The following is a 25,662-nucleotide window of genomic DNA, read 5'->3' as shown; positions in this document are numbered from 1 at the left end:
TATTCGTCTTGCCTATCAACAATACATGAATGACATTATCACCCCCAGTGCCTCAGAAAATCCCAAGAAATTCTGGTCATTTATTAAGAGCAAAAAACAAGAAGCCTCTGGTGTAGCACCATTACGGAATACGGACGGGCTCATAACCAGCGACCCACAAGCCAAGGCGAATATATTAAACGAACAGTTTAAATCCGTATTTACAACGGAGGACACTAGCCGAGCTCCAGACAAGGGTCCCAGCCCATTCCTAACAATGGACAGCATAATCATCAATCCACGTGGTGTGTACAAGCTATTAAGTAACTTACAACCACACAAGGCTACAGGACCAGATGCCATTTCAGCACGTTTTCTGAAGGAATTGGCAGAGGAGATTACACCTGCATTGACCTTTCTATTCCAAACGTCTTTGAATTGTGGATGTGTACCAGATGACTGGAAGATGGCCCATGTAGTCCCCATCTTTAAGAAAGGCGACAAGAGTGCAGCGGCAAATTATCGTCCTGTATCACTTACAGCAATTTGCTCCAAGATCCTGGAACACATTCTCCATTCTAACATCATGGACCACTTTGAAAGGAACTCTATCCTTACACCAGCACAGCACGGATTTCGTAGTAAGCGATCATGTGAGACTCAACTTATTGCCACAGTACAAGATCTTGCTAGTAGCCTATCGAATGGAAACCAGATTGACGTCATCTTACTGGATTTCGCCAAAGCATTCGATAAGGTACCACACCAACGTCTCCTCCACAAACTGAATTATTATGGGATTCGTGGCTGCACTCTACAATGGATAGAAAGCTTCTTATCAGACAGAAAACAGCGAGTATTGGTTGAAGGGATGTCCTCCAACATAGCAGACGTGAACTCCGGAGTACCTCAAGGCACAGTAATGGGTCCCCTATTATTTCTTGCCTACATCAATGACCTCCCGGAGGTGGTAACATCAAATGTTAAATTATTTGCAGACGACTGCCTCATTTACAGGACAATTCAATCAATCAATGACACAGTCCAACTCCAACAGGACTTATGTGCACTTGAGAAATGGGAAAAGGACTGGCAGATGACCTTTCACCCTCAGAAGTGTACCATTATCCACATATCTAAGAAACGCCATCCAATTAAAGAATCATACCAACTGCATAACCATACCCTGGAAGATGTCCCAAGTGGTAAATACCTTGGTATCACAATTAGCAAAGATCTTTCATGGCGCGAGCATATTAACTCAACTTCTGCCAAGGCCACGAGAACAATTGGATTTTTAAGAAGGAACCTCAGAAGTTGCCCACAGGCCATCAGAAGCAAGGCATACACTACGCTAGTACGTCCAGTATTGGAGTACGCGTCAGTGGTTTGGGATCCTTTCCAACATCATTTAATCCAACATCTAGAAGATGCTCAGCGCCGGGCAGCAAGGTTCGCCACAGGTGATTACTCATCAAGGGACCCAGGAAGTGTGACCACCATGCTATACCAACTCGGCTGGGAACCACTGGAACATCGGAGGGCCCGGAACCGAGTGATCATGTTCTACAAGATCTACCATCACATTGTGGAAGTTCCGGTACATCATGTGCTACATGTCACCAATAGCAGAACCCGTGGTTCTATGGCAAACAAAATCCGCCAAATCAGCACCAGGGTTGAAGTCTACAAATACTCATTCATACCAGCAACTATCATAGCATGGAACAATATACCAGCCACAATTAGGAATTCACCATCAGTGGACACCTTCAGACATGCAATACAGTCCATCAGCGTGTCTGATATTCTACACCACTAAATTGTCCACTTTTAAATTTTTATCCCTTTTAATACGGTGTACATAGATTTTTAGCTGTTCACTACGGAATTACTGGAGTTTTAACACTCAAATTGAGTTTACTCCATCAAGGGAAGAAGAAGAAGAAGAAGAAACGTTGAGACTATGCAGCTCAGACATGGAACTTATAACATGTAGTTTTCTATTCTCTATGTAAAACTGATCAAAAACTGTATTAAATACTCGTTTACATTGTAAATAAAATGATTATTATTTTACTTGCGTATTTTGTACATTTTTATGCATGAAAAACATGCTATATTGCTTAGTGGAGTAAGTCTTTTTATGTAGATATTACTGCGCTGTGTGATTAGGTCACGTAATGACCTATGACCTTCGAAAAACTTCATACAGGTATGAAGATATTTGCTCTCTGCATGTTTATATAATAGAGAGATACCACAAATGTATATATTTAAGAAATAAACAACAATGTTAAAAAGTTCTCTGGGAAATGAACTTGGTTGGTCACGTGATCAAATCCTGTGAAGCCCGAAGGGCTTCTCAGAAGATTTGATCACGTACCAACCAAGTTCATTTCCCAGTGAACTTTTTAACATTGTTGTTTATTACTTTTATTTACATTTGAGACGAATATTCTGAGAAGAACTGCATTTATTACACAAACGGCCCGCCGTATTGCTATGTTGTGACGCGCAATGACCTAGAAGCTGTTTGTTCTTCAGAGTTCGCCTCGCTCCAACATTTGAATATTTACATGGATGTTAAGCCGTCCAGTTCAGGAAATAACTGTTCGTAATGAAAAAACAATGATCGCTACTGAGAATAATCTTACTATTATTGTACTAGTTCTTTATATATGAAGTCAAAAGCGGTGCTATATCGTCTTCAGTTTACATACCTTCAAAGGAATTTCGGGTTAAAAAGGTAAGCGTGATTTTAGGCTAATTAGAAACATTCTTCACACCAAAGAAAGATCTAACAATCATTTGTTGAACGAAAAAAAAATATATGTTTCAATAATTTTATCTTTTTCATCGCTTTGACGGTTCAGAAGTTTTGAAACCAGTGTCACTGTGACAGAAATATGTAGACAAGATATCGTCTCGCTGTGTGATTCGGTCACGCCATGACCTCTGACCCCCTAATAAGTTCATACAGAATTGAACATATTTTCTCTTCTATAGGTTCATCTAAGAAAAATATTTGCAAATGTAAATAATTCAAAATACTGTTGTTTACCCTCTGGTTGCGACGTCAGTGTACAGAAAATATAACGTCACTGCGAGATTAAAACGACGTCACAATTTCTTTGACATTATTTTGCGGGATTTTTTTTCTGGTTTACGCTTAGTGCGCTCAAACACGGGAAAGCGTGTATGGAAATTTATTCAATTTTTACATCAACAAAACTATGTGGATTAAGAAATTCTTAATTTTTACATGTATTTTTGTCCCAATTTTAATCATTAATTATTATGATATTTTAAAGATATTTCCTATAAATACCGATAATCAATTATTAAAAATGAATTCATAAAAATCAGACGCGAAATTCAAATCAGCTGAATAATCCTAAACATTATCGATAGTTTGTTAAACATTTGCTAAATAATTAAGTAAAAATATAGTATATAGATCAACATTAGTATTTTTTCATTCTCCATCTTATTCTTCATTTGCATCAAATTTCTTACTATATGGTGTGATGCCTTCTAAAATATTTCGCTGTTTGTTTGTTTATTTACTCTCAAACCCATACAACGGTACATGAGGTATTGGACTCAAAGTCCGAATTTACATAAAGCGTACCACGTTCTATCAATTTTGCTTCTGCAGTCCGCGTAGATTTTTCTATTCCTAAATTAATAAAAAGCAAGCTAAATTCCTCCAAGAATTGTTCTCACTTAGAAAAAAATCATAATAAAACAACTTTGACCCATGAATTTGAATTAAATTTATTAGACTTAATTTTATAGAGGTTGTATAAATATTTCATTTTGGCATTAAAGTTGACTAAACGATTAAACGCATGTTAGGCTAATTGATTTATTTTTTAATTAATAAACTAGCAATTAGGAGAAAAGATCTACTATTAAGCTGTTCAATGCAATGCTTCTGTGTTAATTTGGCCAAAAGGCCGAGAGGGTAACTTCCGGTCTGATGTTTTAGATTGGCGGGAGTAAAAGTCTAAAGTTATGACTAATTTTTGTGCGTAGCCCATTCCTTGCCGATAAATGATATAGACATTGGCTATAAAATGTTAATCAAAAATAATTCTTGGTATAGGGAAACTTACAAAATAAAATCTTAAACTGATAAATATATAGACCAGTTGAAAAAATATAATTTATATATCAGAGGTAATGTTAAGTAACATTAATTCTGTAATTCCATATTTTATGGATGAGATCGATTAAAGGGGAAAAATATTTGCAGTTTATCGGAAGTAAAATTTGATAAACGAATTCAACTGTGTCAATATCGAATAAAATTCTGAAAAGAATAAATTGGGGTTGTATTCCATATTCTGTTGGATCGATCCGATATCGGGGTCATATAATTCCAACGATTTGTCGGACAAGTCGATACCGGCAATCTTGTTTTATACAAAATAGACATCAGGGAACTTTTGCATTTTGTATTGAAATTATGGTGTAAAATTAAAATACATACGAACAATGTTTTATTTTATAAGACAAAGTGAAAGGATAATGAGAATTTAAAATTTGATTCAAACCAATACAATCATGCTACATGTATTAGAATGTTAGGAAAATTTTTGCTCCGTTTCCACATCTTAGTATTCAGCTGTATTGTTCATGTAAGATGAGATTAAGATGTAATGTTCACCATGATATATGGGATATTCTATAAGCTAGCAAGAAGGGTGTTTTGTAAAAGAAGACTTCGATTGACAGGGGCATTGTTTTCTTTTTTACTAAAAACCAAATTGCTTTTGCTTTTAACATTGGGTAATAAATCCTAGTTTAAACCATGTCTTTTTTAGAATTACAAGCATAATGAATAAACATACACTTGACAAAGATTAAACGGGATTTGGAAACAAGTTAAAAGCATATTTATCCGTCTCCTTATTACTGAGTATTTGTTTTTGTAAATAACACTTCCTTTTTTGTTGTTCAGAACAAGGTTGAAACTATAAATAAAAGTTCTTCTTATTTTATAGGCCTATATGTAAGAATTTCTTTTGGGGTTTCAAGGGGAAAGGATACGATATATAAGTGTTTATGAAAATCTGAATTTTTTTTTTTTTTGGGGGGGGGGGGTACGAATTAAGATATTAAAAAATAAATACACTTAGTATAAACTAATACAGGATGAAAAGTATATCTCAAAATGGGTCCCAAAAGGTCGTGTGTGTTTGTTTGTAAACAAGGTGTTAATCGTTTTTCTGTATACTAATCTTGTGACTAAAATTGGAGAATGAAAGTCAAAATCATGAACACCTATATTTAGAACACGAGAGGAAAGCACCCACGACTATTTATCCGAATAAATGCAAACCGAGACCTCTCCCATTTTTACATATCTGCTGGTTGCATTTGTAATCTACGTATCAATGGCCTTAATTCATTTAACTGATAACGGGAGAGCGAGGGGATTACAAAATTATACACTTGTTTGGTTCTTATCTAATTATTCATAAAATGAAATTTTCACTCTTCATTTTTCGACAAATCCTGACTGTGTTCCTTTAAAATCGGGGTTAATTGTAATAGTTTTTGGTGAGAAAATGCATTCCTTAGGTTTTGAAAGCGAAGATATTAAAGATTTCTTAAATTTTTTAAGGTAATGTTAATAGACAGAGAATTCTTGTATCATTAATTAGACTCTGCTCAAACAAACAGTTTTCTATGCGACTTTTTGGCAGGCACATACACTACAGTACGATGTCACTGCGACTCTTAAAGGCCAAAATTACCAAATATATATTTGAGCTCGATGACATTTACATATAATTCCACAACAGAGTATTTGTGCATATATGTATTTACATGTGTTTGTAAAGTCTTTAAACACGATACCACGACAAAAAGTAAAATACGCATAGTAGCTCTCATTCTTCGTAATTTACAGATTTCATGTAAGCTCAGATGGTTAATTATAGAAAATCCAGGTAATGCAAGTGTTTACATGCCAAAAAAAACTAGCATTTTAAATCCAACCATATTTTATCAGTACATGTATATACAGAACATGTAAATCTCTTGCTAAATGTTATCCATTTATGTACACGTCAAGTTCAGTAATGGACGTGTGCGTTGGGTCATAACAAGCGGTCTCGCGCGAGGTATATGTTGCGATATCATTGTCATGGAGAAACATAGAGAGAAAGAATATAAAACCTGCCTATGGTCTTAACATCTTACATGTAATATGCAGCATGCTCGGGTGGATGGGTGGGGTGGGGTGTGGGGGTCCGAAACCCCACCCCATCTCTGGAATTTGCGGAATTCTGAGCTGGATACGCACTTATGCAGGTGTCCTAAAAAGCCAGAGATTCATGCCTGTAAGATTTCTTAATTTTAAGTGTTCGAAAAGTTCAACAATTATCTTGGACGCCATATCGCTAACAAATACAAAACAGCAGTGGATATTGGGAAAAAAATCACGAAGTCACTGTTTAATTATCTACTCACAATTATTTTTTAAAAAATAAAATTATCAACCAATATTATAATAACAGCGACATGATATTTTTGTAACCAGAGTGTATACAAAGCGACCATTCACGCGGTACATGAAAGCGTGTGACTTGTGACCAGGTAATTGTTTTCAAAACATGCAAACTCAGATGATCAGGTAACCCACGTAGCTGGCCCGTCAATCAAATCTGAAGCTATTGTTTTTTTAATGATTGACAGGCGGTATATTATTGATCTTGAATTAGGTGGATTTTGGGGGCGTTAACATAAAATTGGGTGTTTAAATAAATTGTATTTAGTATAATGTATCTGACAATATATATTTCCTCGAATAAGGTTTGGGGTCGTGTTGCGAAGATAGAACTTGCTCTGCACATCAATCTATTTAGAAGATTTAACAGGATCAGGTATGTGATAATTTCTTGAAACATTCGAGGGGGAGGGGGTTCGACCATGTCGCGGAAATGGTTTGATAGTGTCCGGATAATAAAAATCATTCACACACCCTACATTTGTTTATATTGATGGCAAGGAAACTTTACCTTTGCTTTCGGATTCAAATCAAAATCAAATTTTGAAGCAGAATTCTTTTTTGTTTTCCAATGTCGGATAGATTAAGTGATAATGAAAAAAATGACAAAACTTTGTAATTAAAAAAAAAAGAAAATTATATTACTAAAAGATAACGCTATTTTCTCTCTGAATGTGGGTTATTTTCATTTGATCTGTATAGGAAATGTTATAAAAACATTTTATTAGTATAACTTGACAATTTTTAAAATTATGTATATTTTATAATGGACTTTTGCGTATGTTCTAATTTCACAGTTATAATAATATGAAAAAGTATTTCGATTGCGCATTTAAGAATTAATCAAATGCATGGGGAAAAAATACATTTGCATATAATGTAATGATTAAATAAATGTGTTACTGGCTTATATAACTTACATTTAAATGCAAATTTTTTAAAATTATTCAATATTTTTATCAAAAAATGCTGTGAAAATGTAATAATACTAAAGAAAATCTAAATAAAATAGAGAGAAATCACGCAACATTTATGACGTCGCCAGGGACATATATGTCCCTCCCGCAGCGAGCGGTAAAAGGACATATATTTCTCGCATAATCAACGGTGTTAGATAGACCTGTCCAGTGTGAGACAGCAGTGTGAGATTTTTCTGTCTTACACTGTGTATTACTACGCTGCGAACGGCAACGTAAACATTCCTTCTTATATAATACTTGTAACAATGTCTTAAAAAAAGTAACATATTCTTAAAATGTTGTTGTTTTATTTATTTAATCAAACTTATTTTCATTCAAAAGATTGTCGTATTTTCACTTTCTAAATGGCACTATTTGTAGGTCGCGGAAGGATTCTTCTAAAATGTTACACTATCGTTTTTTTTTTTTAAATCCAGTTTATTTAATTCAGAATGATTTAAGTGGACTGAAATTCATTTTCTGAGTTTACACATACTGTGTAAACCATTTTAAGGTACGATTTATTTGATGGTGTTTACAGATTTTTAATAGGATGCTAAATTAAAAATATAATTTTTTCAATGGTGATGGCAAGCCGTTATTTTGGATAAAATAATGCGAGAAAAATAATCATTCATTACATACTCGTGTGGGATAGTGAAATTCCACCGAGGGGCCAAGATTCACTGTCTAGGACTCGGCAAAGCCTCGTCCTAGACCGTGAATCTTGTCCCCTCGGTGGAATTTCACTATCCCACACTCGTAGTAATGAATGATTCTATTAGTCCTTCCCGCAGCCAGAGGGTTAATAGTGTTATCAGGCATGACTTAAATTGTAAACAAATTAATAGAGAGTGTAACAAAGATATCACGCTATAACTTTTTAAAACAAGCGAAATAATAATGATATGGGTTGCTGTCCAAAGTGAAAATTAAAAAAAAAATGAAAAAAAAGGAATGAAAAAAATACGCATTAAGATAATCATCTGCATTTCCGCACCAAAATCCACCCTTTTGTGTACATGCAGAAGAATCATCTCAGTTGATTAACAAAATTCAGTTATATCGATGGCTTATACATGCTGATACAAAATAACGTATAGTTATAGTATACAGTTATGTGTGCACCGATATCGGGTTTCATCAAAACACTTGCACATGACGATCCCGCGCCCGTGATCAAAAACAAAAGAATATATCGGTATATTTTTAATATGTCTGTATTTATTAAAATCGAAGTGAGGCTATTGATGCATATGTACATAAAACATATACCCGATCTTGTCATCCTTTGTGAAACATAATTCAAATATACCCCCAGTGAGTAAAATTGCATTAAATGCATGTCGTATGTCTTAGACATCAGGGGGTCGTAACATAAAGGGTACTTAAGTCTAAGACCATGCTTAAGTAGGACTTAAGTACAGTCTTAAACTTAAGACCGTAACTAGAAACGTGCTAAGATTTGACAATCTTAGCAAAACTTAGGAAGCCGGTAGAGGTGACTTAAATATGTCTTAACTTTCTTAAACATATAATTAGAACTGGTTAAGGTTGACTTTCTATGTTAAAACATTCCTCTATTTATATTATGCATTAAAAAATAATTTTCTATATTCAATATACTGGTATAAGAATTTTAGTTTTTCGTCGGGAGGGGGGGGGGGTGTATTCATCACTGATTCCAATATCACTCTCTAAACGACATATACATGTAAATGCAAAATATTATTTTTGGGATACATTTGAAATATTAGTGGGACCTAGGTTATAAACACTAATCATTATAAGTAAATTGTATACAGTGATCATGGATTTGTTTGTTCAATGTGAAAAAATGAAATGAAATGATTTTAAAAATTGTCGGTGAATTAAAGGATGATGACAAATAAAGATTTTCTGTAAATTAGATTGAATGTAGAACGCAACAAGCAAGGATTTAGACAGGGTTCACTACCGTTAACGTATGTGAGAGAGAGAGAGTTGTTGTTAAATGTAAGTTGGAGATATACGAAAAATTGTTTTCTGAACACAATTCTTTTCAATCCTGCATTAAATTGTAAATAAGTATACCATAAAACGTCTGCAGTCTCTGCTTGCTGATATGGGAGGAACAAAATTCAAATATCCCTTTTGTTTTTTATTTTTTTATTGAGAGTTTCAATTTCAAGTACATACGCTGGGTTATCGTGCCATGTCTGCGAGAAAGACAATTTGAAAGCAAGTGAACATTTGTCAAACGAAAGAATAACAACAAACGGTAAACTGAAAACATCGCAGTCTTAAGTGATAAACAATATTCACGCATTTACAATGAACCACTAGTGCCACTTTGTAAGCGTGCAATATTTGTTTTCAAATATTCAGAATTATTTAAACAGAATTAATTTTATTAAATTACGAAATCTAATCTAACCTAGCTAAAACCGATAGGTAAGGACGTCAACTTTAATTCACATGTAATAAAAAAACGTAACTAAATCATATTTACAAACACATATACAGGTATAAATAAATTGAAAAACTAGGATGATTCATAAAAATTATTTTGAGCATAAGTTTGACTTAGCTAAGACCTAGCTAAGTCCGTTTTATGTTACGGTTTAAGACATACTTAAGTAGTACTTAGGTAGGTCTTAAGATTGCACCTAAAACATACTTATGACCATACTTAAGTCAAAAACTTAGCAAGCTTTATGTTACGACCCCCAGTATAAAATGTTTATGCATTTTTTGTACTGTGCTCCAAATATTTCATTGTAACTAACACAATTTAATTATTAGTATAGTTATGCTTCAGATCGTCAGTCAGTGAAAGGGTAGTGATTATAGGTCTATTTAGACAAAACATAAATTAAATAAATAAGTACACTACATATAATTTACCCAAAGTTTTTATCCGTCATCATCTCTTCATTGCAACTTTATTAGTATACTGTTTTATCTAAGAATTCAGCGATGTGAAAACACATGGAGAGAGAGAGAGAGAGAGATCTTAGAATGTGTTTTAAAAAACAAATCAATAAAACGGGAATATGTTCTTTAAAACGTATGGCCGTAAGTTGTTTATAGCTAGATTTTTTTTAAACCCAAGGAAGTAGATTTTTTTTTTGGATAATAATTTTTACTCTTTTTTTAAATCTATTGTCAGCTTATTCTGGTTAGTACACTTGTACCTCCTCCCTCAGTATAAACTATTAGTATCATGATATGTAGAATGGTAGATCCAAGACTTCCAGTTAAGATTGAAAAAAAGAGGGGGGGGGGTGTTACAAACTAATGGCAACAAAATTTTCATTTAATGTAGTTATTTTTATTTTATTCTCTTAGGTTGTCTTGAATTTAACTTTCTTTATTGTTAATTAATAGAAATCAATCTAGAAATTGAAAATTGTTAAAGACTTTCCTACTCCTCTTATTTTTTCCTCAATGAGAAGGGGGGTGGGGACTGGTTTGGCAGCGCCTCTTTCACGAAAAAAAAAATCATAAAGAAAACTGAAAAAAATATGTACGGACAACTCTTATTGCTTCTCCGAGTAAAATATTTTTAAGCAAGCTTTTGTTGATTAAAATCAATCTTGTGCTGATTGTGAGACAATAAAACAAGGATAAATGAACACCTGTACATGTATTTCAATTAGGATAGTGACCCACATATCAGCAATATCAGTGTAGCTCTACTCTTTTTATAAACCATAAAAACCATAATGTGCAAATGAAATCGAAAGTGTGTATTTTACACAATGGTTACGTGTGATAATAACGAAAAATTCCTCATGCTTAATCTTTTGATACATTTACATGGAAAATAATCATAGAATTTTCGCAGACTCTACCTTTACAAAATCCCTGCAGATATTAAGGTATTTGGAGAAAAAAATTCGAATATTTTGCCAAAAAATGGGGGGTGGGGGGTTCCAGCAAATACTGTTAAATATATAATAATGGACAGTGACGATGATTTTTTAACAAATTTATTTTTCTTAAAAATATTTTTTGAAGTGTACTCTACTGTTTTCCATATTACTCCAAAGAAACTTACATTTAGGGCTAAAATGTTTTGATGAGTTCTGTTTACTAATTAAACCATTCTGATAAATTGCGAAATCCCTTTCCAATTAATCTAAAATTTCCCTGTTTCTGTATCGAAAACAAATGAATAAATGGATTAATTAGAAACAAGTCCTTCCAACTTTTTCCTTCTTCCCCTTAGTTGGTCGGACTATCGGCATTTGAAGCATGTCGTATATTGTTTATGATGATCTATACACAATACTTCACTAGGAGCGAAGCATCGCTCAAAAATGTGTTGAAGGGATATAAATAGAATGTTCCTTTTTTAATATTATCATAGGGACCAGGTAGAATGAAAATATTCCAAGACAGTCACACAGATTATTATACTACCGCTTGAAAAGTTGGGGTATATAGTGATGGGGGTGTCCTTTCCGTCCGTCTGCGCGTCCGTCCATTACGCTTTGGGGTACACATCCCTTAACCGCAACTCCTCCTATACCACTCAATAAAATTTAATGATACTTTCGCAGAATCTTTGTAGATAGTGCCATTAAGTCAGGCAAGTTAAACAACAGCGAGCCTGTATAACCCCTGGATGGGTGACCGCTTCACGTTACACTCTGTAATTTTGCTTATTTTTCTCTGTAAATTTTGCTTATTTTTATTTGTAATTTTGTTTCTTTTCCGCCTTTTTGGTACATGTTCTACTTTTTGATTTGTTTATTTAATATTCAAAATTATACAACCTTTCCCCACGATAAATTGAAGTCCAGGCTTTTTGACATTATAGACAGCTGCTTTTTCAATAAACATGGAACTCTTTAATATACATACCTTGTAACTGGTCACTTGCAGAATTATTTTGTTAAAAAGCATTCTGATTGTATACACAAGTACTCTGAAGTTGATATTAAACAGGTGCTTGAGTTTCTGATTGACAATGTCTATGTAGTTTTTGGAGATCAGGTCTTCCAACAATCTGTTGGAATTCCCATGTATGCCAATTCCACCCCGTTAATAGCAGACCTATTTTAAGATTCATATGAAACAGAATTTATTCAAAAAATTCTATATGAGAAGAAAACACCTGTTGTGGTCTTCAACTCGACATTTTGATATATCGACGACGTATTATCAATTAACAATAGTTATTTCCATTCATATGTCGACTCGATATATCCCAGTGAGCTTGAAATAAAAGATACACAGAGTACGACAGAGTCTGACACATCTGTTTCATATTTAGATATTTTACTATAAAAAGGCTTAAATGGTAACCTAACAAAAAAGCTTTATGATAAATGTGATGACTTCAATTTTTCAATCGTCAGCTTCCCATACTTGTGTAGTAATATATTAATATACAGGCGCGTAGGAAGCAATTTCAGTTGGGGGTGGGGTGGGGGGGGCACAGCCATACATTTTCAGTGGGTGGGGGCACTATCAACAAAAAAGAAAAAGAAAAAGGTCATCAGACGTTTTTATTGAGGGGGCACAAGCATGTAGTAGCTATGTTTTCTATAGTAATCTATATATCGGCAAAATAATGGGGGGGGGGGCACCCCCCCCCCCGAGCCCCCATCCCCTTTTCCTACGGCCATAATTTACTCTTATCACCTGCATATAGGGTTTATGTCTCTCAGTTGATTCGATACGCAATAGCATGCTCTACGTATGAACAATTTTTAAAATGAGGCAAGCTATTGACAAACAAGTTGATGAAAGAAGTATAACAACAGTCATCATTTCGCAAGTTTAATGGTCAATACAATGACCTTGTCAGCACATACAACCTAACATTGAGTCAAATGCTGACTGACGTTTTTCATACTAATTGTTAGGCCATTATTTATACACTGAACTGTCTACTGATTTTTCCTTCTTTTCCCGATCATGACAAGGAGCACACGGCGTGTGTGACCGGTCGGCAGGGGATGCTCACTCCTCCATGGCACCTGATCCTACCTCTAAATTTTGAGATCTGTGTTTGCTCCGCTCCAAATTTGTACTGTTTCATTGGACTTTCAAGATCGATTGAATACTGCTCATTATCTTCATATTGCATGCATTCACCTTAATTGACATTGGTGTAGGGAGAGGGCTAAAATCAGGCGCGGATCCAGGAAAGGAATTTTTCCAAGGGGGGGGGGGGGGTCCACCCCAGTCACAAAAAATTTGCAACCCAAGAATTTCTTCACAAGCAAAAAAAAAAAACCTAAATTCCTTTCCCTACGCAGAAAAGTTCTTGCCAAGCAAAAAAAAAAAAAAACAAACAAAAAAACAAAAACAAAAAAAAAAAAAAAAACAAAAAAAAAAAAAAAAAAAACAAACAAACAAAAACAAAACAAATCAAAAACAAAAAAAAAACCGTATAATTCATTTCCAAAACGTAAAAAACACCTATTTCGTGGTGGTGATGGTGGGATCCACGTTTTCTAGTGGGGTCCATAGTCATTTTTATTTGCTTCAGAACAAACTTTTAGTAACTCTGCAAATTCCGGGGGGGGGGGGATCCCCCCAGATCCGCGCACGATAGGCTGAGCCTGATGCCTAATCCCATTCACTTCTGTGAATAAAATATGGTTTTCAAAAATTTAATTTCTGTTTTCCTAATTTTTGACTTGATCCCTTTTCTCTCAAAATTAAGATAAAGAATACTGTAGCCTTAAAATATACTGGATTGCAATGTTTACGTAATATACGGGGAGAAATTGTTAAAAAATTTGTTAAAATTATTTAAATTCCTTATTTTATTTATTTATTTTTTTTTACTGGATTTTCCAGGAAACCTTCTCGCCCCGGGACGTAAAACAATGAATTAATTTACTGTGGCTTTATATATGGAGACAATATGAATTCAGCTGATTTTCTCCAAACGACTGATTTCTGGTTTGTGAATGAGTTTCTACAAATGAAACAGCTGCAAAAATTATTCTCCAATTAAATAAACCAAATCAGGATGATTAATCTGTATCTACTCAAACTTTTTGTATATTGTATAGAGGGGCGATCTGTTAAACTTAAACATACAAAAAAAAAAAAAAAAAAAAAAAAAAAAAAAAAAACACGAAAAAAACCAAAACAAAAACGGGAAATGATTTCAGATATTGTTATAAATGTACATGCCCCTTGATAATCTCAGAGATATTCGTAGGGACTAAAAATTTTGGTCTGGTGTCCCTACGAATCTCGCTGAGATTAGCCCCTTGAATGCCCTTCATTGGTGAATAAACATAAACGTAACTATAAAAAAAAAATCAGGCGCAGATCCGCGGGTACATGTATCCACATCAACCCTTAGGCTAACGGATGTCAGACTAAGAATTTTTTGACCAACGATATCAACTTCCTCAAACCCGGAAAACATTTCGGGAAGGGGGACACGTTTCCAAGTCTATTACTTCATATACATGACTCTTACCATTTTGAGAGGGGTCGTGTTTCCCAGATTCCCTCCTCTAGATCCGCGCATAAACAGTTTAAACGGAAAAATCTTTTTTTTAGCTATAATTAGTAAATTTACATGAGCTTGTCAAAGTGATTGCTTTAAATATATATTGGCCATTAATAAAAAGTCATTCTTAATCATAAAATTAGTGGTTTGCAGGCAAGTTTTTGAAAGGGAAAGCCAGAGAGAAATTTAATAATTGACAAACAAACAAAGAATATGAAAAAATTCCTTTAAAAAATTTTAGTAAGCAAAGGAAAAAAAGTCAAAAGTAAAAACTCATCTACAGGGGTGCAGGTAAGTGGGTTGTTCACATATTTATCATGTTTATTTTTTCTTTGTTGTTTTTTTGCCAGAAAATAAAAATTGTTATACTTCATATACAATGAGGTCGCCGATAACGAATCACTTAGTAAATTTGCTTTGATAGTTCGTACCCGAGTTCGAGTTAAATTCATAATACAACATTGTTTGGTGGTACCATGCTTGACTTATAACATCATATATTTTTTTCCCAACAACCACTGATTTAATAAAAATTATCGCGGTATTTGGATGGATGATGTTTTCTCCTTTAGCGGATCATTTTCTCCATTATCGAATCACGTAACATACAGCTGATTATTTTTGTTAGGGATAGCGTAAAAATACACTTTTTACGTTTTACTGGGCCTTAGAATATAAAGAAGAAAAAAAAGAAAGGCTTAGAATTTTTTTTTTTGTTTTTGAGCAGTGTTCATTTTATTGCACCCGACAATTGATGACAAAAAACAACACCAGTGAATTCATTAGGAAAAAAATGACTAGTTGATATAGAGCAACTGCCTCTGATCCACCGGGAAAAAATTAATTAGTTTCAAGTCATTCTAAGTCATCATTTTTGTTAATTTTATGAGATACATAAACAATTTTTCATATAATTACAAATTCAAAGACAGATAAATAAATACAGAAAACCCATATATACATAATAACCAATTATTGAATAAGACATGCAGCTCATTCTCCTTTTCTGCTTTCCTAATTGGTTGATTATTTTTACTCATCATAAAGTGCTCTTCGGACTTTCTCCCTTTTCCGTGGAGACAGTGGCGTATATTCCATATGATACAGGCAAAAAGGATGTAGCCTACATGTCATTTTCTCTATATGTGTAAAAATCAAATATGTATACTAGTATACGGTTGAAAAAGGGAGGGGGTCATAAAACTTTGTTTATAAATTATTCAGCTTGATGTCGAATTGAAAAGGTAATGTTAGCAAATGGCATTTTATGGTATACGAGCTTGATCTTGATCATGACAAGAAATAAAAATTGATAATTGGAAATATTTGTTATTAGGAAAACTGAAAACGGGGTATTGTTGGAAATCATATGATTCAGTAAGAAAGTTCCCATATTTATCTTAGCACTGTAAAGTCCCAGATAAATTGCATGGGGATATAAATAAACACATTTCTTAATTTCATTTTGTTTAGTAATCTGACGATATTTTTAATTTCACAATTACAGAAACTATGTTCACATTGTATTTTCATATTCACCGGTCAAATGACAATCATAGATCTCTTCAAGTTCGCAGAATATTATTTTTTAATTTTCTCACTTCTATATCATGAATGAATGCGATTTTTTTTTATCTTGCCCCCCCCCCCCCAACGAGAAGGGGTGATTGTTTCTTGCATCTACCCCCAATCTGGTGCTGCGCGCCATCGTCGATGTCTATGACTTCACATTAGCTTACAAATAATTATACACCACTAGGAGACATTCTCTTTCCACATGCTCTGCACTTCTTATAGTGATTTTGGCGGCTGACTTTTGATTTTGTGTATTTCCACCACCTTTACTGTGCATTTTTTTTTTTTTGGAGACATATCTTAATTAAAGTCCATATGATTATTTCATGTCAGTAAAAGAAAGAAAAGGAAAGAGATTATTTTGAACTAACGTTATATTTTAATGAATTACAGTATTATAGGGAAACCAAAATATCGTTTAAATAATAACTGAATGGAGAATTTTTCTACGAACGGGGAATGAAGTGCATTTTAACTTCTCTCTTTTTTTTTATTGTAACAGTTGTGCAAAAAACCGCACGCAAAAAATCATAATTTTGACAGGATCCCTGCATCTCATAATTCTTGAAGTAGTGATTCGTAATTGGAAACTTAACTACCTCTAACTTTATAGCTAATACAATTATTCTCTGATTAAAGAATCGTAAGGCGCTTTCTGTACTTTTAGACACATAATTTTATTAAACATCTGTACCAAATTTGCTTCCCTACAATGTACCCTTCACATTACAGCGCAACCGAAAAGTGAAAGTAGTCTGCTGCATGCACGCTTCTATAAAAATAGTCTGCGTCATGAAAAATCTTGTTCATGTTTGTTTAAAAATTACGACTTTGAACAAGTTGAATTTTAATAATTTCACGATAAATAATAAAAGCAAGAATAATTCTGCATGACAGGATAGGTTGAGCTAAGTATTGGACCTTGATCAGAAAAATACAGAATTTTTATCTGAAAGTGATTCGTTAACGGGGGCGATTCGTTATTGGCAACCTCACTGTAGTATAACGTATGAAGGTTCGATCATAGTGCAACAAAAGGGGGGGGGTCGGTCTTTTAATGTACACTTGTCATGCTTGTTTGTTTATTAGAATTTGTGACGTGAATAATGCGCATGCGTGAACACACCTGTCTCAGGTAAAGCGGAAGCTTGTGACTCATAATTTTTAACTGAACGTTGGGAATTGAACACACACAACACTTCAGAGGAAGGAAATAGTTATGTAAAGGTAATCATTTGTCTTATATTCTGTTAAATGTGTTTAAAATTTCTGTTAATAATTGCAAAACCGACAGGTAAGAAAGGGAAGGATGTATACGCGTTTATGGACAGTTTATTGATAAGCGGTTGATCACAAAGTAATGGATATGTGATGAAAAGATTGACAGCCGAAACGGAATATACATGTATACTGGCCATAAAAAGTAAATACATTATTGCGGAGTAATAAACTAATTGCTTAATTAGCGGTATTACAAAGAATTCCCTAGCTTGTTTTTGACTTATGATCTTGAGACAGTATATGCACCTTTTTCTACCTGTCTTAATATTCATTTCCGTTATAAAGTCAAACAATGTCGGTATTACTGGAGCTAGATGTTTATGGTAAGTAATGTTCTTTTAAAAAAAAGCCTTTTGGATCATTTTATGATGTAAAAGCACTGTTCAGATATTAATTGCTCTTCATGCTTAATTTATAAAGAAAATGAACATAGGAAAAAAAACTTATTATTTCTCAGGCGTACTAAGATATGATAGAAGTCTGTAGGGATACTACAGCACCTTGAAATTCTTAGGTAAATGCTTTCATATAGCATTACTGTAAAATTGATATATATATACATTTTGAATTAAGAATAAGGCTAAAAAAAAATGTGTGTTTCTGGGAACCCGACCAGCCCTATTTTTTACCGAATGACCCTAACTTCTTTTTATTCCAAATGTGCATGGATTTTGAACTTTTTTCACTAGTGCAGTTTTCTCATGCTGCAGTCAATAAAATGCATGTCTCAGACACCATATAAGTGTTTCTGTTCAAGCGTTTTAAAGAGTATGTATACTTCTTGTGTTGTATTTGTTTATTTATAAATGTGTACTCATATTTGACAAAAAAGTGTATTGAATAATTAATTGATGCATGTTTTCAAAATAAAAAGTAAAGTTTAAAAAAAGGTTATTACCTATACCTACCTACCCTAATTTTGGGGGGCATGTTACCGGAAACACAGTGGCACATATTTTTTATTTGGCCTAATTTCAGTTAAAAAATTAAATCTTCCTTTTTCTTTTTTCCAAACTCAATTTTTATTTTAAACATTTCAGGATTGAGGTTACACAAACAAGAGAAAATGAGTGCATTCCCTGGATCCACCACACCGAATATTGGGCCGGAGTACTTTGAAAGCTCATCCAAATGGTCTAAAGAAATCCTTGTGACAAAAGATCCCGTGTTTGTGAACCGCACAGTAATAAATGGACACTACATTGGAAGAAAACCCCATAATTATCTCCCCTTGGCTATAATAGCCTCCATCCTTAACCCTCTCATTGGACCCATTGCCATTGTCTTTGCTAGTAAGTCCATTAATTAGGATTTTTCAACTTTTACATCTGTTGTTTTTAATGACCTAAGTGTAAAGGTCACATGTTAATTTGAGCATTCCGCCCTATAAAGTAATTGTGATAAAAAGCAAGGTTAACCTTCTCTAATGCTAATTCATTCATCATATACAACAAATTGCGTCAATGTCCTTAAATTCATGTAATGTTTGACAGTGCATTTGTGATGTAAATGTTTCTAATTGCATTTGATGTTAGGTTCATTTCTCATACTGGTAATTGAATTTCTCAGACTTTTATCCAACCTATTCAATTTAATAATAACATGTGCTCTAATATAAATGCAGATAAATGCCTGCATGCATTACTTTTGAGATTTACATTGGTTTTATTTTATGACCCCCCCCCTTTTCCTCCATAAATTGTATGAAAACATGCAACCTTTAAAACTTTGTTTTATAAAGCAGACTCACTAAAGATTAGATTATTTTTCATTTCAGTTATGTCCTCTCGCTCTTACTATGATGGTGATATGAAGTATGCTGAGAAGTGGGCAGATTATGCTTTCATGATGTCAATGGCCACACTGGGCATTACGATAATTCTCGCAGTAGCCATTGGTTTCACCCTTAGTAATGTTGGGACAAAGGGTGGACATGCACCATGACCTCAATAGATCTGAGAAAAAAAGACCATAAATGGACAATACAACATTTTATGTATCAATGACAATTACTATTCAGGAAAGAGCATGTGAATTATCAGCCTTTTTAACACTGGAAATACAGATTCTGAATTATTTTTCCATTTTCTTTTTAATGGCACAATATTCACGCAAATAATATTTCTTTGAATTGGACAACTGTTAATTTTTTTTTTAATTCTTCAACATTTGCTATGATGAAACAAGTTTTAATAATGAAAAATTCAGTGACCTTTTATGTAATTTCTTAATAGCACAAGGACACTTGTGTCCATGATCAGGGACTCAATTTATAAAAATGACCAAACTTCCTTTTGTAAATACAGTATTCTAAAGTACTGCCATCTGCAGTGATTAGCAATGATGACTGACATTCCATGCAGTCAGTTATTGTATACTTGGTACATGTGTATATTCTTGTTTTTTACCCCTGACTTTTAGAATATCTTACACAAATATGTATAATGATTGTATAACAATGCCACATTATGTATTTTATCATTCTGTTTTACTTCATTGATTATATACTTGTACATAATTATATATGATTCAGATTAAATCATTACAAATACCATTTCTTATGAGTATCAATGATTCATAACCTCAAATTAAAGTGAATGATTATGAACAGCTACAGGTATGGACATCAAGAAGTAATATATCAAATTCTAATTATTAATAATCTAAAGAATTCTTTTTGGTAACTCATTCTCCAGTTATGAAGATGTCATAAATGGTGAAGAATTTACCAGCTTGGTAAAGCTCTCAAAAAAGTGTGTATTTTATATAAACAACTACCGGTATATAAATTCCATGTTTTAAACTTTCCCTTAGGTCATCTTGTCTACCCTGTGTTTACATGAAATAAATGGCCCAGACATAAAACGTGTACATGGTTCAATGAATCCACAACTATTGCATCTGCAACCTTTGAAGTGTAAAGATAAAATTTTGATTTTACAGTTGGTGGCATTCTATACATTGTTCTTAGTGTATGTGTATTTACTTTACACATATTAATTATCTCCCTTGAAGATAGTTCACTTGACCTCAGACAAAATTCTAGTAGACACAAATGAATAACAAAAACTCCAGCTTTTCATACTTCAAAATTTTAATCAGTATTATAATAATTCAACATAATCATTAAGTACCTGTATTGTTTCTGCACCTTAACATATCAGATCTCTATCATACCATGTATATTAATGTAAATGTTTTGTCTCTATATTTCATGCATTTTAAAAAAAAAAAAAAGGATGTACAGTTGTGTACTGATAAATATGGAGCACAATGTGGATTTACACATACACTAATGAAGTAAAATCACATACATGTATATGTTATATTATTCGATGATAAAAATGTACGATTATGTAATATTGCACTGTCATGGGAACAAAATACCAGAATATACATACATGTATTATGCACATTTTAAGTCTATTTGTTCCAAAAAGATTTCTTCTGTATTCTGTTTACAAAACTGTAATATCAAAATACAACACAATTCCACAAACTTAATACAGCCCTTATCAAGCTTTTAAATCCTTGTTCATAGAAATGCCAAATGGCATTTTAAAATATCCTAACACCCATTCCTCATACAATTGTACATGCATATATGCCATACACTATAGAAATTAACCAGCAGTAATATAGAAGTTCCATGGCTCATTATAAATTGATATTACAGTTGTTATACTATAGTACACAAAAGGTACATTTATCATTTTGATACATCTGTACTTAAAATGTATACTGTATACAGGGAAATTTTTGCCCCTGTTTTATTTTTGGCCCTTTCACCCTAATCACAAGAGGGTAATTTTAAAACTGGGCGAATTCAAAGAACACTGTATAATTTCTGAAACAGAACTGTGACTGGGCAAATTTAAAATGGGGCAAAATTGTTCGCAAGTGTGAAAGGGCAAAAATGACATGGGGCAGGAAATAACCCTGTTACAGTATTATATAACATGCACTGGTTCTGTGTTACAATTATTACTGCATCATTTCATCAAGTCATTTATCATAATGCTTCTATACCCCCAAATCAAATTTGTTCATAGGCAATTCCTCCATGGAAGGATTCGCTAGTTGGGATTCACATCACATAATATATACCAAATGGAATTTTCTAATAGAAAATTGTGTCTCTAGTGACCTTGACCTAGTTGTCTACTGCTGAGGCTTTATACACTGTGTGGTAAGCATTTCTCAATAGAGCATAGGGGAAGCAGGACTCCAACAGGTCCATAGTCAAGTAAGGGGACTCCTGCACAATCTGTCAAAGAAAACAAGAGACCAATGAATTTCTTGGGACATTTTTTAAGGTGTGTAACTATCAGCTCTTAATTGAAATTTACAAAGGAAGCATACACATACCGAGGTATACAGAATAATTCTAATGAATGACGATTATGCACAAAACTTCCAAGTCACCTAAATATTCTATGCATTAATATTTGTCAGGTTTCTTACCAGATCTAGCAGTATATACACAGATTCTCTATTTCTGACAGTTTCCTTATCTTGCTCCTGGGACTGTCCTAATCGTAGCAGACTTGATGAGGCAAGCTGTAATTGAGAGAAGGAGAAATTTTTTGGTGCTACATGTATATTTAACAAATTTTCCTTCTATTGGTCACATACAACAAGAAATCCATTAGCAAGTAAATATTTTCTATCTTGGTATATCTAACAATGCAAAACAATGGAGCCAGAATACCATATACCCTAAAGGTACATGAGAGACTTACAGCTAGGAATTCCTGTAACCTGTCAGACACATCACCAGGTCCATGGATGGTAAACAAAGCACCTGCTATTTGGTTCACAGCCTTAGCCAGACAGTGAGAGTTATTCAGATTTCCTAAAGAGAAAACAGAATTATTATGAACAAGATCCATCACATATATGCATCTATTTAGCATTCGAAGATACATGTATTTTTAAAACTTTCATATACAATATTTTTCTAATTGTGCTTTGAAAAACATGTATATATTTTTTGATTTTTGTATATACTCCCTGGTAAAAACTTTCCACATATCTGTATTAAGCATAGCATAGGTATGTCAACAAAAATATTTTAGTTGAAAATTGAATGAATTTAACTATAAAACTACCACAAGCATATAAAGCAAGAGTCATAACAGGCAAAAATGATCAATTTAAAGATAAGGATATTGGTAAAAACAATCTTTTACCTGCACACATACCAGATGTATTAACATCTTAACAGGTAATTCTCACATACCTTCTAGGGAAGCTTTGAATACGGAGAAATCTTTTTTGGCCAGTGTGGGAATGGACACAGCTACAAACACCATCAGTAGGCAGGCTAGCTCGTAGTCACTCTCATTGGCCACTGATAAAATAAGCCACACGGCTCATCTTAAGTATGTATAGCTCAGTCACAGAGAATCTATTTTGGTCATTTTGTAATTAAAACTACTCCAACCATTTCTCTTGTAAATAACAAACAATGAAACCAAACAAAATAAATAAATAAAATACTGTAAAATTAAAAAAAAAATAAAATAAAAAGGTTATGACAAAGAGATATTGAACAATATGAGTAAATATCAATGTTCAGAATTAAAAAACAAAAATAAAGTAAATTTAAACTGTATGAGAATTGAAAGGCAAATATATTTATTGTATTTCCACTAGGTAAGCTGAAATAAAATAATTTTGGGAGGACTGCCAAAAACATTTCACATGCATCAATGGTCATGCAAAGACTCAGTCTCATCCAAGTTATGGTAAATTTGATGAAGAACTATTCACATGGCATTCATATAATCAGATACAGCTCTATATGTACATAACATATAATATTAAGATCTATTTTATAGGGTGCCTTCAACAATGAATGTACATGTGTATGTGAGGAAAATGGAATATTTTGCAAACCTTTGAAATACAATATAAAACATCTTTCATAAGCTTAAAAGATTTTCAAAATAAACAAATATTGTATGCTATACATTGTAAGGAAGTATGTGTATAAAAGGAGATCGAATAATTCAAAAGCTATTGAATCTTCAAGGGATTGACATGTTTCTGGAAAAACTACATGTAAAGTTAAAGGCGCGTACTCTGTTCTGGGATACCTTCCGTGTCACTAGACTGACTAGAGGTTGATGTTCTTGGAGTGTCCTCTAAAACAAGATGTATCAGTAACACAAACCATAAATAGGTGTACAAACAACATAGAAATCCTTTTCTTCACACCGAATATGACTATGTACATGTTTTAAAGTTTAACAGTACATGCATTTTATCAAGTCTTAGTTGAGTGATTGTTAATTTCTGAGTAACAGATCATTATAAACACAAGAATATTTAGCAGAAAAATGAACATTTCAAATTAAGATCTCTGTACGACATTTTAAAATTTTTTTTAGTTATTTTGAAGTTCATGCTTTCATCACCATGCTTTGTTGTTTGTTTGACATCTCCACCATGACAGAACTTACAATGTTCCAAAATATTTTAAAAAATGCACTTGTACATCCATATTAAAAAGGAGATTCATCAATTCAGATATGGTGGGGTTTTTTTTCCTTTGAAGTACTTACTATAGTCTTTGTTACCCTCTGCTTGAATGTAAAATCACGATTTCTTTCAAAAGACAAAACCACAACATGCAATTACCTGCTACCATTACCATGACAACCCACAACAATAAAAAGCCTTATCATGCTGCCACTCAATGTTTACTGTAAGATATACTCCCTTTTTAAAGTCAAAAGTACCACCCTTGGAATCTTGAACTTTTCGTTATAATTCTCAAACAGAATCAGCTACATGTACAATTTAACTTCGGTATATCTAACACTGATATCTTGAATACCATGGATATGTCAAAGTGATTTGGAAGTCCCAACCGCTATTCTTTAAGTATTTTACCCTGATATCTCAAATCCTTGGATATCTCGACGTTTTTTCTCTGTCTCATTGAGTTCAAGATAACGAGGCTTGACTGTATATTAAAGGTGAACTCTGAATATTTACCCATTCCCGACATAAAACAATGTAAAGTCATTAATACATCTACAATCAAATATTGCATACATTATTTGACTGTATATTAAAGGTGAACTCTGAACATTTACCCATTCCCAACATAAAAAGACTTAAATAAGTCTACAATCAAATATTGCATGCATCCACTGGAAATCCTTGTTATCTGATTAAATGGTCCTGCTGAATAATTGTGACAAATGGTTTTACGAGCCACCTCCAAATACGGTTTCTTACCTTTCCCTTTATTGTCTTTCGTTTGAGTCGATTGTGACACTTCAAAATTAACAAATTTTAAAAAAAATATTCTTTTAATGATGTAGCATTAAAACTATCAGCAAATTTCACTTAACCCTATCATTAGAAATTCCATAGGCCATATTGCAATATAATTTCATAATTTCCACCCTTCCAACCCCTTCCCCCCCCCCTTCCCCCCAAAAAAAAAGACAAAAAAAAAAAAAAGAAAGACACAAAACAAAACAAATAAAAAAACATTCAAAAGAAAGTAGCATTTCACATGACATCAAACTACATGTAAATGAGCCACAGAGGTAAATAACACACAATACAATCTGCAGTAGGAGGTATACCCACCATTTTTCTGGGATCTCAGGGCACTTATAAGGAGGGGGTCAATATCACAGGAGAGTCCTGCTGCTGAGGCCATCTCATTGACCACCTACAGAACAAAATACATAGTTATAGAGAAAATGACAGCCTTCATCTTCCTCTTTAAATAATAATGTATCATCTTGGGATATGTCAATTAAGTTTTAATGTAAAAAGGGCAGACGAACTTTGACAAATGGAATCCTTTCCAAATACACATTGTACACGTACAATAACAAATGTGTGGG

At 33.4% G+C, this 25,662-nt stretch overlaps 2 protein-coding genes across 16 annotated transcripts in view; one reads left to right on the top strand and one right to left on the bottom strand.

The window, feature by feature from the left end:
• The first annotated feature begins 17,615 nt into the window (after positions 1-17,615).
• Positions 17,616-20,342, top strand: LOC133175747 (uncharacterized). Of its 2 annotated transcripts, none has more exons than XM_061310855.1 (3): positions 17,616-17,734; positions 18,829-19,080; positions 19,566-20,342. In XM_061310855.1, exons 2-3 carry the CDS (start codon positions 18,855-18,857, stop codon positions 19,730-19,732), a joined length of 393 nt encoding a protein of 130 aa, XP_061166839.1. In that variant the 5' UTR covers positions 17,616-17,734; positions 18,829-18,854; the 3' UTR covers positions 19,733-20,342. The 2 variants fall into 2 exon arrangements, with proteins under 2 accessions (XP_061166839.1, XP_061166838.1); XM_061310854.1 differs by lacking the exon at positions 17,616-17,734 and adding an exon at positions 18,066-18,111.
• Positions 20,343-20,864: 522 nt separating this feature from the next.
• LOC133175985 (nck-associated protein 1-like) overlaps positions 20,865-25,662 on the bottom strand; it is a 36,165-nt gene continuing 31,367 nt past the window's right edge. For 7 of the 14 annotated variants that reach the window (XM_061311148.1, XM_061311149.1, XM_061311150.1 and 4 more), the window contains 6 exons: positions 25,400-25,484; positions 23,875-23,937; positions 23,031-23,141; positions 22,531-22,643; positions 22,253-22,348; positions 20,865-22,055 (listed from right to left, as the gene is read on the bottom strand). In XM_061311148.1, the coding sequence (XP_061167132.1) occupies positions 21,942-22,055; positions 22,253-22,348; positions 22,531-22,643; positions 23,031-23,141; positions 23,875-23,937; positions 25,400-25,484 (582 nt within the window). In that variant the 3' untranslated portion in view covers positions 20,865-21,941. Of the gene's footprint in view, positions 22,056-22,252; positions 22,349-22,530; positions 22,644-23,030; positions 23,142-23,874; positions 23,938-24,298; positions 24,376-25,039; positions 25,079-25,399; positions 25,485-25,662 lie in introns of those variants that run through there. The other 7 variants (XM_061311156.1, XM_061311157.1, XM_061311159.1 and 4 more) reach the window with 3 other exon arrangements.

Source organism: Saccostrea echinata, unplaced genomic scaffold, assembly GCF_033153115.1.
Source record: "Saccostrea echinata isolate AGI-Se365-2 ecotype Australia unplaced genomic scaffold, CSIRO_AGI_Sech_v1 ptg000064l, whole genome shotgun sequence".
In the NCBI taxonomy this organism is placed as follows: Eukaryota; Metazoa; Mollusca; class Bivalvia; order Ostreida; family Ostreidae; genus Saccostrea; species Saccostrea echinata.
The sequence above is the reverse complement of the archived record's forward strand: the minus strand, read 5'-3'. Positions and strand labels throughout refer to the sequence as shown.